This window comes from Ursus arctos, unplaced genomic scaffold, assembly GCF_023065955.2.
Source record: "Ursus arctos isolate Adak ecotype North America unplaced genomic scaffold, UrsArc2.0 scaffold_2, whole genome shotgun sequence".
In the NCBI taxonomy this organism is placed as follows: Eukaryota; Metazoa; Chordata; class Mammalia; order Carnivora; family Ursidae; genus Ursus; species Ursus arctos.
The window spans coordinates 88,235,208-88,252,363 of record NW_026622874.1 but is presented as its reverse complement, the minus strand read 5'-3'; the positions used below and the strand labels follow the sequence as shown (position 1 = coordinate 88,252,363).

Sequence of the window (17,156 nt, the reverse complement as noted above, 5' to 3'; positions counted from 1 at the left end):
CCCCCAGCCTGCGCGCGCCCCCGCCCTCTCCCCCTCCCCCCAGCGCGCGACCCTCCAGAGATAGGGATTTAAATAAAATTTGAATAAATCCCCTTCCTCAAGCCGGAGGGTGGAAGGAAAGGATGGAAGGGGGCAGGGAAAGGGGGAGGGGGCAATTGGGGTGCCTCAGCCCCCCTGGTCCCCCGGCCCCGCGCTGCTTCGGCCCGGGGCCCTGGCCGCCTCTCTCATCCCTCCTGAGCTCCTTCCTCCTTCCTCCTCTCTTCCCCCACCCCTCCCTCCTCCTTCCCTCCTCCTCCTCCTCTTTACTCCCTCCTTCTCCCAGAGGAACCCCGCCCCCTGCCCCCTCCTTTCCCCACCACCTCCACTTTCCAGGACGAACACACGCAGGGCACGACGGAAATCGTAGTCCTGCGGACGCCGTTGATACCGTGGGAACAATGGGATGCTGGGGCCAGCGGGGACTACAAGCAAGATGGCGGAGGGCGTGCCAAGCCGGGAGCCGAGGGTGCCGGGAGTTATAGTCCGGTGGCCCCGAGGCTCCCCGTTGCAGAGGATAGAGAAGGAGCGGCAACGATGACTACAAACAAGATGGCCTTCTTCCCCGACCCGACCTCCTTCCCAGGCACTCACACGCCCTCCTGTCCACAACCCTCCGCGTGTGTGGTACCTGACGGGAGTCGCAGTCCATCTGCTGCCTTCCCGCTGCCATTTCTACTCGTCAGGAACAATGGAAAGGTGAAAAGGAACGAGGACTACAAGCAAGATGGCGGAAGAGGGGCGTACACCTGACTAGTAGTCGGTCTAATGAGGTGCGATGGGAATAGTAGTTTTCTGGCCTTCTAGTATGCCGTGAGAATGGCGGAACCACGAGAATAAGGAGACTACCATAAAGATGGCAGGCTACCTGGCCTCTCCCCGTCGCCTCATTCTACCACCTTGGGCACCTCGCCCGCCTGTAATATCGAAATCACTCTCCCGGTGGCGCAGAGCCTGACGGGAGTTGCAGTCTTCCCAGGTCCGCTCTATTATCTTTGGTCGAGACAATGGGAAGGGGAAAGGGGCGGGGACAACCAGCAAAGATGGCGGCAGAAGGGAAGGAGAGACGGCGAGCTGGGATTTGTAGTCCGCGCACTAAGGCTGTTCCCTTGTGGAAATGCGGGAAAGGACTACAGTGATGATGGCGGCCATCACTTGCTCTCTGCGGCAGTGCCTGCTGGGGGTCGTAGTCCCTTCCTTAGCTCCCCAGAGAAAGGACGTGGGCTGTTGAAATGTGCATCACGGCGGACACGCCAAATGGCGAGCCTACGGAAAGCGAGAGTGTCTTTCCCCCTATCCCGCACCACCTCTTTCTGAAAGACCTGCCGGGAATTGTAGTCCCACGGCTTCGCTCGCTAGTGGAGGGGGAGAATTTATGTCACTACTGGGGCTCAGTGCGGGTGAGGGAGAAAGACGTCGGGAGATCTAAGGAATATATGATGTCCGCCCCCACGTGTGGCAAGGACTTCTTCATATTTGAGGGTAAGGCTCTTAAAGGAAAGCAAGAGTAATCAGTATTGTCACCACAAGGGAGGCGTGGCCCTCGCCGAAAGTACAATCACGCTGTTGTGCCTCGGAAAGCTTGGGCCTCTCACACCCGATGCTTGTTGCCCCAAACCTCATGGAATCGGTATCTTCCAGGTCGTGAGGACTCCAGGGAAGAGGCTTTGAAGTCATACAAAATCCTCGCCCCTCCTTGGGAAGTCATTAAACCTCGGTTTTCTCATCTGAAAAATGGGGATAATGATACCTACCTACAAGTAGAGTTAGGTGTGTTAGGACAATGTTCACGAAAGTGCGCGGCTCGGCCTGACACGGGGCACGTGTTGGTAGTTCCTTTTTCGAGGTCCCTTCCTGCCCAGCTCTTCTGGGATCCCAGGAATCCATCATGCCGGAAGGGGGTAGCTCCTGTGGGAAGAAAACTGTGGCAGGCAGTCTGCCCCCATCTTGAGCCGCACCCCCTCCTCCACCCCCGCCCGCCCCCTTCATCTGAGTCCTCCAGGGTCCGCTACCGAGCACTGCTCCCAGGGGGCGCCCATTCTCCATTTGACTGAGGTCCTGCGGCTTGACCAGATTCCTCAGCCTGAAGTTCTAAGTTGTGCGTGTTGCCCAGCCTCATCTCCAACCAGCCTTGGAGGCATCCCTCTAGACATCTCAGCTGCCAAAGCAAACGGGACTGCTTCCCACCTTTGCGCCTTCTTACCTGCCTTCTTGGTCTTCCTCCTCTGCCTGGAGAACTGCTTACTTCTGACCCCAAGCCAGCTCGCCTGCTCTCCTCTCTCCTCTGTGTTTGCCAGAAGGTTAGCGGGGCCCCGCGAAAGACTTAGTAGGTGCGGTTTTTCTGTCCGGGAAGTTAACGCCGGCCAGTGTAGTGTGGTCTTAAGTTTGCAGGGACTGGCCTGAGGCCGAAGAGAGGCTCCTTTCATTTCCGACCTTGTCAGGAAATCCTTGGCTCCCAGATGATTGTCTACCCTGTGTCCTCGCTGCTTTAGCTTTGGTTTACATGATTGTTGAGGACTTTCGCACTGCCTGTTAGATCTTTCCCCTTCTCCCATCCCACTTCTCTACTCTTCATCCTTCAGGTTTCCGTTTAAATGCCACTGTCCCAATGAAGTCTTCCTGTAATTCCCAGATGAAATTCATTTATTGACTCACTACATTGTAAACTTTATGAGATGTCCACTTCACATGTTAATTCAGTGCTTTCAGCATCTATCTGATCCTCAGAAGAATCCTATGAGGTAGAATCCCATTTTGTAGATGAGGAAACTGGGGCCCAGACAGATGAATGGTAGGATCAGGATTCAAACCCAGAACTCCAGAACCCGTCCTGAGGACTACTGCAGCATCCACAAACGATCGAATCCTGCGAGATGTGCACTCTTGGTTCAGCACAACAGCAACACATTTCTCCTGCAAAAATGGATTTCCACTTTCACTTGAAATCCTGAAATCTAACAATACTGAGCCCCTGTTCACTGTGGAGGACAGTATGGCGGGTCCTCAAAAAAAAAAAAAAACCCCACGAATTTAATGTGTAATTGGTGTGTAGTTAATTAGTTAATCAAACATAGAATCACCGTATGATCTAGCAATCCCATCTGGGGGTATGTATCCGAAAGAAAGTAGAGACTTGAACAGATACTTGTACCCCCATGGTCATAGCAGCATTATTCACAATAACCAAAAGGTGGAAGCAAACTAAGTATCTGCTTTTTCAACCTTAAAAAGGCATGAAATTCTGATACACGCCACAACGTGGATAAACCTTGAAGACAGGATGCTAAGGGAAACGAACCAGAAACCCACTGACTGGGGGCACCTGGGGTAGTCAAATCACAGAGACAAAGTGGAATGGTGGTTACCCAGGGCCTGGGGCAGAGGGAATGGGGAGTTATTGTTTAATGGGTACAGAGTTTCAATTTGGAAAAATTAAAAAGTTCTGGAGATAGATGGTGGTCATGGTGCCCAAGAAAGTGGATATACTTAACGCCACTGAACTGTACACTTAAAAATGATTAAAATGGTAAATTTCATGTTATATATATTTGACTGCAATCCACAACAACAAGCCACTACACTATAATGGGGGCGGGGGAGAAAAACATAATCGTAACAAGTTTTCTGGTTTATTTTTTTTAAGTCTTTATTTATTTGAGATAGAGAGTGAGAGAGAGAGGACCATGAGTGGTGGGGGGGGGGGGTTGGTGGGCAGAGAGAGAGAGAGAAGCAGGAAAGCAGGCTTCCTGGCCACAGGGAGCCTGATGTGGGGCTCAATCCCAGGACCCTGGGATCATGACCTGAGCCAAAGGCAGACGCCCAACCACCTGAGCCACCCAGGCGCCCCTAAGCAGGTGCCTTTTTGGCCCTTTTGCATATTGAATCAAACTAGTTACCTGTCCCAGAACAACTACATTATCTTTGTAAAGAATCACACACAACTGTCAAGAATCAAATGGTGTTAAAAGTTTTCTGGAACATTCTGAGGTACATATCTGGTAGAGGACCACAACCACTAGATTGAATCAATGGGTATTAAACACTTCTTGTAGGCCAAGCCCCATGCTAGGCAGCTATGATGCAAAATTCCTGGCCTGATGCAGAATGTCTAGAGATGAGGGTTTGGGATTGATTCTCCCCATATTCTAGGATCTGTAAAACAGACCGTGACCTCCTGCACAAAACTGCATCCTTCTAAAGCACCGTGGAGAGCCCTGACCTCCCATGTAATACCTCCCCACCAGCTACTACTGGGCCTCCTGCCTCCGTGGCCTTCCGGAAATGAGCCCAGCCTTCCCATCCCTGTAGGCTCAGGGCAAACTCTAAACTGCAGTGGATCCTTCAAAGATACTAGAAACCCCTGGGGCTTGGATTTGCTGCTGCCCTAAGCTCTCACTTCTACTCCAATGACCTGAATCCCACTTCCTTTGGTTAAACAGAGGTCAGGAATCAGCCCCCTCCCATAGCAGCCGCCTGCCAAGCCTAATTCTTCCTTTTCTTCCCTCCTTCCTTTTTTTCCCTCATATTTATGGTCATCTAATGTTTCTTTTGGTATTGTCTTTCCTAACAATTAAAATACAGTCAATATGCAACAGCTTTAGAATCTGTATGTTCTTTCAACTTCCAGTGTACCATTATTAGCTTCAATTCACTTTGATTTTAACCCTTTATCTTGAAGAATTTTGAACACATGTAAAAGTAGGAGAAGTCTAACAGCCCCCCACATCCATGTAACCATTACCCACATATGACTAATCCAGTTTCCACTCTAGACCCCCAGGCCTCCCCTCCTCCAACCCTTGTTGTATTATTTTAAAGCAAACCCCAGACATCATAACATTTCCTTTATAATATTCTTCAGGATAGGGGCACGGGTGGGGGGGCTCAGTCGGTTAAGAGTCTGCCTTCTGTTCAGATCATGATGGGGGTCCTAGGATTGAGCCCTGAGTCAGGCTCCCTGCTCAGCCGGGACTCTGCTTCTCCCTCTTCCTCTGCCCCTACCGCAGCCCCCACTCCCGCCCCGTCCCCACGCTCTCCCGCTCTCTCTATCTCAAATAAATAAAATCTTTAAAAAATAGATTCTTCAGGATATATCTCTAAGACATAAGGAATTATTTTTAACATGACCACAGACATTTGTCACATCTAAATAAATAATGGTAATTCCTTAACATCACCTAAGACATTAAGTCCATGTTCAGATTTCTTGGATTATCTCCTAAATGTCTCTGTACAGTTGGTTTGTTGAAATCAGAACCCAAACCAAATTCACACATTGCTTCTGACATGGCTCCAAACGATCCTTGCCTGCTGGTATTCCCCTCCCCTTGATGTAGTGACTTGCTTGTATAATGAATGAAATCGGCAACAGTGATGGGACCACACTTCCAAGAAAAACTGTGGCTTCCCTCTTGGCACGCTTCTCTGGCTCTTCTCTGCTTCTCTGATAAAGCAAGACGTCATATTGTGAGCTGCCCCCCCCCCTTAGGTCCACATGGCAAGAACCTAGAGCAGCCTCCCTCTAAAAGCCAGGAAAGGACTGAGGCCCTCAGACCAGCAACCCTTGAGGAACTGAATCCTGCCAGCACCACGTACGCGAACCTGGAAGCAGATACCTGTGCCCCTTGAGATGACTGCCGCCCTGACATTGTTTGCAGGCTTGTGAGACCCTCCCAGCCCAGACCCCTGACCCCCACCAGAATGGAAGTAAGGAATGTTATTTTAAACCACAAGGTCCTGGGGTAACCTGTTAGACAGCAGTAGATAACTAATGCTGTTGTATGTTTCCCGAATCTCTTTAATCTACAACAGGTCGAGTACTTCTTGTGGTCTTTTTCTGGCCAGGCCTGGTCCTGTTTGGAAGACAGAGTTGTGAGTACTAATCAGTGTCCCTCAAAGGGGGACCCAGACTCCCCCGGGAGATGGGGTGGCAGTGGTTCCCATACAAAAATGCAGATGACTGGGCTCCTTGGAACTTTCTGAGCCGGGACTGCACTTCTAAGAGCATCCCTGGGGATTCTTTTGTCCACTGAAGGCTGGAATCCAACAGTTGGCTTGGAGGCTTGGGTTTTCGTTTTTTGTTTTTTGTTTTTTAAGATTTTCATTTATTTATTTGACAGAGAGACAGCAAGAGAGGGAACACAAGCAGGGGGAGTGAGGGAGGGGGAAGCGGGCTTCCCATCAAGCAGAGAGCTGGATGCGGGGCAGGACCCTGGGATCATGACCTGAGCCAAAGGCAGACGCTTAACGACTGAGCCACCCGGGTGCCCCTGGAGGCTTGGTTTTAACACTCTTTGTGGACCATTGTGTGACCTCACCTCTCTGAACCTGTGTGTCTTCATCGGCGGGATATGACTCTCACAGCATTGACTTTGCAAGACTGTGTGCCTGCTCTTCCCTTTCCTGCTCTCTTGATTCATGGGCTTGCCCTCTTTCGTGAGAAAGAAAGGGAATAGGTTCCAGGGAGATTGGGGCAATTGGGCCTCGAGATATTCTCACACGCATCCTCACACACTCAAGTCCTTGCACGGACTCACTCAAGTCCTTACATAGGAGAGCCAACTTGGTTTTGCAGTTTGCCAAACAAAGGTTTCTTCTTTGTGCTTACTCAGGCAACTTAAACTATTTATGGGGAAAATCAGCCCAGCTGCATAGGAACCGTTGAAGACTTAAGAAATTCTGGGGGGCCCGAAATGTTAAACACCCTTTTTTTGAACTCTTCCTGCAAATTGCTACTGAATCTATGTCATTCAATTACTCTCCATTTTTATGTCAACAATTTCACACGGTACTTCTTTTAGTTATTCATTGTTTCCTAAATTTAGTCACCTCAAAACAACAATCTTTTATGATATCTCGTGGTTTCTGCGGGTCAGGATTGAGTCAGGGCATAATAGAAATGGCTTGTGTCTGTTCCACCCTGTCTGGCTTCGCAGCGAGATTTGACAGCAAGGGCGCTGGAAGCATCCGAAGGTTCATTCATGCACTTCTGTGGCTATCGGTGCTGAGGCTGCTGGTTGAAGGTCTAGCCTGGGGCTGTCAGCCCGAACACCTACCGGTGGCCTTTTATGTGGCCTGGGCTTCCTCACAACATGGCGCCTGGCTTTTAAGGGCAAGTGTCCAGAGAGACACTTCTCATGACCTAGCCTCAGAAGCCACACATCACTCCTGCCTCATTCTGGCTGTTACTGGTAAGTCACTTGAACAAGCCCACATTCCGGAGCAGAGTTCAGCCTCCTCCTTTCGAAGGGTGGCATGTCGAAGAATTTATGGACATATTTTTAAATCATCTTTTTAGGAATGAAACTGTCAGTGGAAGCATAACCCATCAATGTTTCTGTTTTGTGAGACAGTGTTTGTCAATAATTAGGAGCAATATTTGGATGTACTTAGAGTAAAAAAAAAGAGAGAGAGAGAGATGTACTTAAATTTATCCGCCTTTGACTTTTTACTTTATGGGTATTGTGTCTTATGACTTGATTTAGGCTTTCTCTTAGCCCAAGCTTTTCTCTCATTTTTTTTCTTCCAGTTTTAAGATATAATTGACATGTAACACTGTACAAGTTTAAGGTTGTATAGCATAGTGACTTGACATATATATATATATATATTTTTTTTTAAGATTGTATTTATTTATTTATTTTAGAAAGAGTGAGCATGCAGGAGGAGCAGAGGGAGAGGGAGATAGAGAGAGAGAATCTCAAGCAGATGCTTAGCTGAGCCCGGAGCCTGACATGGGGCTCGATCTCATGACACTGAGATCATGACCTGAGCGGAAACCAAGAGTCAGACGCTTAACCAACTGAGCCACCCAAGCGCCCAGTATATATATATAATGATTACCAGTATATACACATATATATATTTTTAATGATTACCACCATAAGTTTAGTTAACATCCATCACGCCATGTAGTTACACAAAAATGTTTTTACCTGTGATGAGAACTTTGAGGATTTATTCTCTCAGCAACTTTCCAGCATATCACACAGCAGAGTTAACTACAGCCATCACATTTTCTATTACATCCTCACTTCTTATTTATCTTATAACCAAAGCTCAGACCTTTCGACCGTGTTCACACAATTCCTCCCCCCCACTCCTACCTCACAACACAAATCTGATCTCTTTTTCTATGAGTTGGTTTTTTTGAGATTTCACAAATACATGAGATAACGTCTCTGTATAAAGTGATCGGTAACATAAAAGAGGGTAAAATATGTGATTCTTTTCCTTCTTATCTTCTCATCTCATTCCTTCCTACATCTCACCTGCAAAATGGGGATGCCAGCCCCTTGGCAGATAACCCTGGAGGGAGACCAGGGCGACAGGAGCTGTGGGAAGGCCCCATGAGCCGGGAAGTGTCAAGCCCCAGAAACTAGAGGTGATGATAACAGTGACAAGCCCTGGCTCTGGAGCTGGGGTTCAAATCCTCGCACTGCTCCCCGCCAGCCGAAGTGATCGCTTCACCTTGCTATGCCTCAATGTCCTCGTCTGTGAAATGGGGAGACAGTATGATTCACTCCAGGAGGTTCTGTAAAGGAAGCACGAGATACGGAACAGAGGAGCGTAGAACAACACCGGGCCCTTAGGAAGCGCTAGAGAAAGTCGGAGATCGTGTGGCTGGGCTGCCAGGCCGTGCACGCCAGGAGGGCAGTACCCCGGCCTCTCTCGCCACCACCTGGGGCTCGGGAACAGTGAACGGAGTAGGCTGTGCTCCTCGCCCCGATGATCCCTGCACTGGGGGCCTCTCTTCCCAACACCCTCGCTGCCCCTTCGGCCTGCCACCCCATTAGGATGAGACGCTGACATGGGAGCTCTGTGAGATCAGGGGATCTGCTCAGCCGACCCACCTCCTTGGCTTGGCTTTGCAGAGTCCCCGGCTGGAACCATGATGCTCCCGCCTTCCTACACGCGACGCTCACGGAGGCGTCACCCCTGTACCTGGCCCGGTGCAGGCGCTGCAGAGATGAGAAGTCCTGCCTCCTGTCACACTGGGGAGAAAGACTGGGAGACCAAGAACGCCAACATAGGGTGATCAGTAAACGGACAGGGGAACTTGGGGACCTGTGGGAGCTCCGAGGAGGCAGAGGAGACAAGGAAAGCTTCCCAGAGGAGATAAAACCCTGAGCTGAAGGTTAAAAGATGAGAAGGATTGTGTCTGGTGAAGGGGGAGCAGGAGAGCTTTCTATGCGGGGAGAATTGCCTGAGGAAGGCCTAGAGTTGAGCAGGCTTGCAAGTAGGTTGCCGGGCGGAAGTAGAAAGTGGGGAAAAGCAAGAAGTGAGTCGCAAGGCTGCACAGGGACTGGGGGATTGCAGGCCTCCAAGGACGGGCTGCAGAATTAGGACTGTATCCTGAGGGCACTGGGGAGTCAAGGAAGATGTGGAGATGGTGGGAGAGTGCAAGACGACTCTTGCTCTTCCCCAACCTGCCCTATCTCACCAACCACCAGCGTCTCTGCCCGCTCTGCCGGCCTTGTCTGTTCCTGAACCCTGTCATGCAGGCTCCCACCTCAGGGCCTTTGTACTTGCTGTTCTCTCTGCCTGGAGAGGGAGGCGTGAGGATTGTAGTGGGGGGGGGGTGAGCTTAATGTGGGGGTCAGGGGGAGGAGCTGGTTTAGAGCTCAAATTTGTTTGTTCTGAATGGGGCTCATTATGTGACCTGCTGGATGACACTGGGGGCCTCTTGAGTGTCCTGGGGGAGGGACAAGATAGGTCTCTTGGGAGCCTATGTGTGGCAGGTGGGGATTGGCCTCCAAGCACGGGGCATGCGGCATCAAGGCTTTTGCCACAGCTTGGAGGCTTTATGTGCCATTGAGGTAACCCTTGAGGGACCAAGGAGGGTCCTCATAGCGGGGATCAAGGCAGTTGGTGGAAGGGGTCCGCGAAAGCCTGGGTGGTGGGAAGTATTACCGAGTTTCCAGATGAGGACACTAACTGAAGCTCAGAAATGTTGGGGGGGTTCGCTCCAGCTAGCGACGGACCAAGGCCGGACTCACACCCAAGTCTGCTGGCTTCTGAGTTGGGGGGGATCCCCAGGCATCGGCTTCTGGTGAGACTAAAACTGAGGTGGAGACGGATGGGCAGCGAGTAGGGACGGTGAGGGCGGCAGAGTTGATGACCTTTGCCGAGACAGATGCCTCGGGATAAAGCAGGGCCTGGACTGGGTGCCAGTGTCTCCAGCTATGAAGGGCACCTAGGGGTCGAGAGAGAGAGAAAGTGAAGCCCCCAGAGAAGTAGGAGGTGGTGGGGTTGGGTGAGGGCGAGCCTGTCCTCTGGGGTGAGGCCCAGCCCCACGTCCACCATCCACCTGTGAATAGCACCAGATCGAGTATCTGCCTCCCTCTTCCCCTCCTCCCCTCCTGCCCTCCTCCTCCTCCCCCACCTCCCCCTTCACTACCTGGCCTGGCCTACGCCTCAGTGCACCCACTCAAAGGGCCCAGTCTAATCCCTGACATCACCGCTGCCCAGCACAGGCTCTTTCTGGCAGCCCTGGCAGCCCCCCGCCTCGGAGATCCAACTTAGGGTCCCCCACCTCAGAGCCCCATCTTTCCCTCCATCTTCTCCCTCCTTCAGCTCACAGTTCTGATCAGAGACACCCCAGATCCGGTCCCAAGCTGGGAGCAGGAGTTTAGGATCTGTTCTGGCCTTGCTGTGTGACACCAGTAAGTAGCTGTCCCTCTCTGGGCCTCAGGCTCCGTATTACATCTGCTTACCGCCCCCCCCCCCCCCCAGCTAATCACATCAACCTATTTTGGCTCCCTTTCAGCACTTTGCTGCTTCAGGAAATTTTGCTTTTATCAGTTCACACATTTGTCGGTCTCCCCCTTTGGACGGGGCACCCTTGTGAGGCAGGGACCCAGCCCATCTCATTATTCACCCTGGTACCAGCCCACAGTGGAGGTTCCATCGATATCTGCTGATTGCATGTAGACACAGGTGAGTGAATGAACGTTGTATCTCCTGCCTTTGCAGGAAGGCTATGGCCGTCTTTCTCCACAGCAGGGAGGAAGGTAGAGCAGTCTCCCATCCCCCAACTGGACAGAAGCAGGGTGGGGTTCTGACTGTGTGCTCCGACCCAGTGGATGGGCAGGGGCTGAGAACTGAACAACGCTCCTTTATGGAGACTGCGCACAGGTGTGAAGAAGGACAAGAACCCAGCTCCCCTCCAGGCCCCAAGGCTTCCCCAGCTGGAAAGGGCCTTAGGTATGTGTCTGCGTGTCTGCCACGGGCCCAAGATCTTCCAGGACAGCAGCGAGTAAAGCACGGCTGGATCTCAGGAGTGCTGACGTCCAGCTGCGTGTGTCTGCACGCACACACGTGCGGTGTGCGTACTCCCACGTCTGCACCTGTCTGCTCCACGCATGTGGCTCTGCTGGGGCCTCTGGGTGTGGCTATGTCTGCACAGGTCTGCATGGGTCGCGTGGACACGTTTGCACCCGCCGTCCGTAGCACGTGTAGGCCCGGCAGGGTGTGTATGGTTCAGTATCCTCGAAGGCCACGTCCACTGGAGCATCAGCTCCACGAGGGCAAGGATTTTTTTTTTTTTTAAGATTTTATTTATTTATTTGACAGAGACAGAGACAGCACAAGCAGTGGGAGCGGCGGGCAGAGGGAGCGGGAGAAGCAGGCTCCCTGCTGAGCAAGGAGCCTGACACGGGGCTCGATCTCAGGACCCTGGGATTATGACCTGAGCCGAAAGCAACCACTTAACCAACTGAGCCACCCCGGTGCCCTGGGGGAAGGGATTTTTTGTCTGACTTGTCGTCTGTTCTATTCCAGCACCTGGAACAGGGACCAGCACACAGTAGGTTCGATGCAATTTAAACAAGTGAATGAATGTGAGTGTGCTCACGTCCTGGGGCGCGCCCGTGTCCCACGTGTGTGTGGATGTGCACACGCTCCTGTGTCTGAGGTGTACCTTGCTGTGGGTGATGCTGCTCACATGCCACCACTCCCATCCCTTTCCAAACTCCTCTGAAGCCGGGGCCCAATGCCTGGGTCCCAGTGGGGCGGAGCAGGAGGCCGCCTCCTCCCGAGAAACTGGATCCCAGGACGTGCAGAGCAGCAGGGAGCAGGGCGGCCCCTTTGTCCCCCCATAATCCCCTCCCGCCTTTGACCCCTCCCTCCCAGGGTTTAAGGTCGAGTTTGGGGATGGTAGGGGACCAGGGTGTCACCTCAGTGTCCCCTTCCCTGCCTGTCCCTTGCTTCTGGGGCTTCTGCACCTGTGCCCCCACACACACACCCGCCCTGGGGGTGTGACTCCTTCCCTCCCTCTTGGGCGGCCCCAGCGCTCAGCCCAGGTATAAAGCCACCTGAGGGGCGGGAGGACAGGTGCCCCAGAAGAATCCAGAGACTGGAGAGAGGAAGGCGCCAAGGAGACAGCATGAGCTATCAGCTAGGTGAGTGGGGTGGGGATGGAGTGCCAGGGCCTGGAGACTAGGAGGGGAGGGGTAACTCTCCGGGCTCTCTGGCCCTTAGGACTCATGTGCCTGGCTATCTTTGCATGCTAGGAACCTCCAAATCCTTACACACAGAAAGCTTTGTTCATCACTCATTCATTCATTCAAGAAGAATTATTGAGTGCTTATTATATGCTAGGTAGTTTTCTAAGCATTTGGGGATACAGCAGTGAACAAGCAGACAAAAAGCTATGGTCTCATGGAGATTTCATTCTGCAGACAGACGATACATATCATCGTCATAAGTAAGTAAACTATGGGTAACCTGGGTGGCTCAGTTGGTTAAGTGCCTCCGGCTCGGGTCATGATCTCAGGGTCCTGGGATAGAGCCCCGCATGGGGCTCCCTGCTCAGTGAGGAGTCTGCTTCTCCCTCTCCCTCTGCCCCTCCCTGCGCGCGTGTTCTTTCTCCCTCAAATAAATAAATAGAATCTTAAAAAAAAAAAAAGTAAATAATAATGCCAGTGCGATAGAAGATAAGTGCATGAGCCAACGTTTGAACGAACGAATGTGAACGAATGAATGGGCCTTCGCTTTCAGCTTTCCCTTAAGTTCTGAACTGAGGGAACTCAGGAATGTAGAAGGGGAACAAAGGAGGCCATCCTGATTTGCCTCTCATCTCGTTGCTTTCTGCTGGTGACCTTGGGTAACTTCCCCCCTCTCTGAGCCTCACACTGGGAACCTAACTGGGCCTGAGCTGTAAGAGGACAATTCGCAGCATTTACTCAAATTTAAAATGAGTACACCCTCCAATCCAGATATTCCCCCTTTCAAAAGTGCCCAAAGAGTCTGGGATAAGGATGTTCATGGCAACAGTCAGTCATTCAACAAATATTTACTAAGCTCTGTGCTGGGTGTTGGCAAAACCAGTCGCAAATGAATCGAGAGGTTTCCTCTTTCCTGGAGCCAACGTTCTAGGGGAAGAGACAGTAACAAACAAGCAGACAAATAAACAAATAAGTGAAAAGGCAAAAGTCTCTGAAGACTATAAACCAGGGAGGGGAGGGGGCTTTCGATAGGCAGTCAGGACAGCTTATCTGAGCTGCGGTCTGAAGAAGAAGAAGGAATCATCGGTGGGAAGGTTTGGGGGTAGTCCGGGCGGGGCCCAGGAAGGGCAAAGGCTTGAAGGGGGAATGGGACGGGAGGCCAGTACAGAGAGGCCGGGCTTTGTAGGCCACCGGAGGGCTCTGGTTTACACACTTCCACTGTGTGAGTTGTGAGCAGAGGGAGGGTTCAGGCACAGGAGGGATCTAGTTGAACTGTTTCTCTAGTTTAAAACGTTTTATTGAAAAGAACAAGCAGAAAAGTACACAACTCATGAAGCGTACAGCTCAATGAATTTTCACAAAGTGATCACAGCCTTGTCACGAGCACTCAGATCAAGAAACACAGAGCTGGGCTGGCTGCCTTGGAAGGACAGAGCCGACAGGATTTACTGTGGGGGTGAACGTGGACAGCAAGAGAGAATGAGGCACCAAAGAGGACCCCGGGTTTTGACCTGAGCAAAGGCAAGGACGGAAGCACCCTAGCCTCAGATGGGGAAGTCTGGGGGAGGAGGGTGGAAGGGGAACCCAGAGTTGAGTATTGGCTACTCCGAGTTGAGATATTATTATATCAAGCAGGAAGTTGAGTCCATCGGGTCTGGGGTTCGGAGGAATGTTCTGGGCTGGAAATACAGGGTGATGCCGCCCCGACTTGGATACACAGAATCGTTGCTGGCCACAAGGGCTGTGCCCATGGGAGGAGTTGGGCCAGAGAATGAATGAACCAGCAGGCGGGCTCAGGGATTGGATGCTGACCTTTGGTTTCCTCTGCCAGCCCCGTTCTGCCTGCTGACCCTGCTGCTGCCACCCCGCAGCCCGGGGGCCCCCATCTCCCCAGCTGAGCCCATCAGTCAAGCCTACAGCCTCGCCCTCTACATGCAGAAGAATACATCAACGTTGCTGCAGACTTACGTGAGTGACACGGGGCACGAGCAGGGGATGAGGGCAGCGGGACACTGCCCTCCTGGCCCAGCCCTGGGTCGCGGAAGCAGAGCAAGGCCAGGGGCAGGTTCCTCCAGGAGTCTGAGGGTTCAGGGGCTCTGTCAACTGGAGACTCACTCGAACACTGTCACTGATGCCTGGTGACCTTGAGCTAGTCATTCCTTCTCTGTCTCCGTCTCATCTGCGAAATGGACTTGTGATCCTGCTTTTGCTCACCTTCCAGGACTGTTCCAAGATGCAAAGGCGGCACAGACAGAGAAAGACTTTCCAGGGTCATGATTATTTCCACAACCACCTCGTGCCGGGTGCTTACCTGAGCCCTGTGCGGTGTTACAGGCCCTCATCCCCGTTACCTCGCTGACTCCTCAAACAGTTCCGAGAGGTGGAATGAGAATCCAGACAAGGAAACTGAGTCTCAGAGAGGGTGAATAATTTGCTCAAGGTCACACAGCTAAAGCACTGGCAGTGCCCGGATCTTAAACCGGGTCTGGGGCATCAGATGCCAATCTGCCCCCACCCCCACACCGTCTAGAAGTTCAAACTAGCAGCCTGGGGGCGGAATCTGACCCACAGATGTTTTCTGTTTGGGCCATGAAATACTTGTTCAAATTTTGAACGTGACTGCCCGTCTCCGACAGGCACAGGGGCCCTCCCGGCCCCTCCCCCATCTCAGTTCTCTGTCTTCTTCCCCAAGTTAAATGCTCCACCTGGCCCCTCGAGGCCCCGGGGTTTGTGATTCCTCTTCTGCACCATCTTCCAGGCCCATGTGAAGTTACTAAATCTAGTTTCTAGTCCCATAGCTGCCACCGTGCCCTGGGTAGCTTTGGGTACCCTGAGCCTCAGTTTCTTCACCTGTGAAATAGGGATATAGGGCTAGGTGGTCTATCAATTAGGGGATCTATCGGGGTGCACCAAGATTCTGTGGGTCTAGGTTCGTGGAGGCGAGAACTTGAACGGAGAAGGCACTCGACTAAATTTAATCATGTTAACAATTATTTATTAATGATTATAACAAAATAAGTGTAAACAACAAAATGCTATAAATAAAAAAGAACCAGATAGACTCTAACTACATTGTCAATTATTTAGACTGAAAATAGTATAATAAATAATATAATCAGAGTGTCATGATCTTAATATATTATACACAGTGGTTTCTCATGCCCTTATTGTACGCCAGGAGCTGGGCTAAGTGCTTTCTATGTATTACTTCTTCTCATTTGCACAAGAATACTGATGCATGGGAATTACTGAAGCTGTGATTCAAAGTTGTACAGAGCCCAGGCTCTGTGCTAGGACATGTCCACCAACTCTCTCTAGGAAGATGTCAGTCTTATAGAAGGCAGGTGTGAAGTCAGGGGGAGCCCCCAGGGGACCACTTTAGTCCCTGCACTCCTGTCTGTCTCTGTCTCTCATGCAGCTCCAGTACCAGGGCAGCCCCTTCAGTGACCCCGGCTTCTCAGCCCCTGAGCTTCAGCTCAGCAGCCTGCCTCCTGCCGCTGTCTCCTTCAAGACCTGGCATGCCCTGGATGACGGGGAGCGGCTGGGCCATGCCCAGGGGGCCTTCCTGGCCTTGACCCAGCATCTCCAGCTTGTAGGGGACGACCAGAGAGACCTGAACCCCGAGAGTCCTATCCTGCTGGCTCAGCTTGGGGCTGCAAGACTCAGGGCCCAAGGCCTGCTGGGCAACATGGCTGCCATCATGACTGCCCTGGGCCTGCCCATCCCCCCAGAAGAGGACACTCTCGGGGTTGTCCCCTTCGGGGCCTCAGCCTTTGAGAGGAAATGTCGAGGCTATGTAGTGACCCGGGAATATGGCCACTGGACAGACCGAGCTGTGAGGGACTTGGCTCTGCTCAAGGCCAAATACCCTGGATAGAGGAGGCAGGACTTCCTGTCAGAGGCTGCAACAGTTCTTTCCCAATGGACTCTTTCCTGCCTTGCTTCTTGGCTAGAAAGGAGACACAACTTGTCTAGCAGACAGGGCATGTATATTTGGGAATATTTCCTAGGAACCAGGCCTCAAGTCCTATTGCCTGGGCCTTTCCTGCCGAGATCCTATGGCCTCCCTTTCAGATCTGGGTGAGACTCTATGGATATCATTTCATGGAGTCTCGATCCAGTGGTCCTGGGTGCCCACATCTTGGGTGGAAAGAAGTGCCTTTCTGAAGAGGCTTCACTTCCCTCTCTGCAGGGAGAGGACAGCTGGTCTCCTTCCTGGGCTCTCCCTGAGACTTTCCTCTTCCTGTAAGTTTGGGGAGGTCGAGGGGTTTGCCTTCTTGTCTCTACCTCACTTCCTGTGGGAAGCTATGGGCTTTCTGAGCAGAGAGGCCTCCCTTCTTGCCAGAGTTCATTGCCTCACCTAGTCTACCTCCCTGACTAGGGCCACTGTTCCAATTTTCCATCTTGAGGGAATTCACTTCCTGATCAATGGAAGTCCAGTTGAAAAAGTAAGGACTCGTGTAGATGTTTCCTGCTTAGGACACATCCACATCCTGTTCTAGAGTGACTGATGTTATCCCTGACCTGGGGGCATTGGTGAATCTCCTATTTATACTGTGGCTTCTGGCTATGTCTGGGGGACCAGGCTGTGCCCCAAGGATCCTTTTCTCCTCAAAGGTGTCTCCCCATTTTCAACAACTATATATACTGGTAACTTTAGTGTTCTTTTTATTT

At 51.7% G+C, this 17,156-nt stretch overlaps 1 protein-coding gene across 1 annotated transcript; it reads left to right on the top strand.

Annotated features, from left to right (window-relative positions):
• The first annotated feature begins 11,243 nt into the window (after nt 1–11,243).
• LOC113267511 (cardiotrophin-2) lies at nt 11,244–16,359 on the top strand. Its single transcript, XM_057315123.1, has 3 exons — nt 11,244–11,293; nt 14,270–14,450; nt 15,901–16,359. Exons 1-3 carry the CDS (start codon nt 11,244–11,246, stop codon nt 16,357–16,359), a joined length of 690 nt encoding a protein of 229 aa, XP_057171106.1.
• Nucleotides 16,360–17,156: the final 797 nt, after the last annotated feature.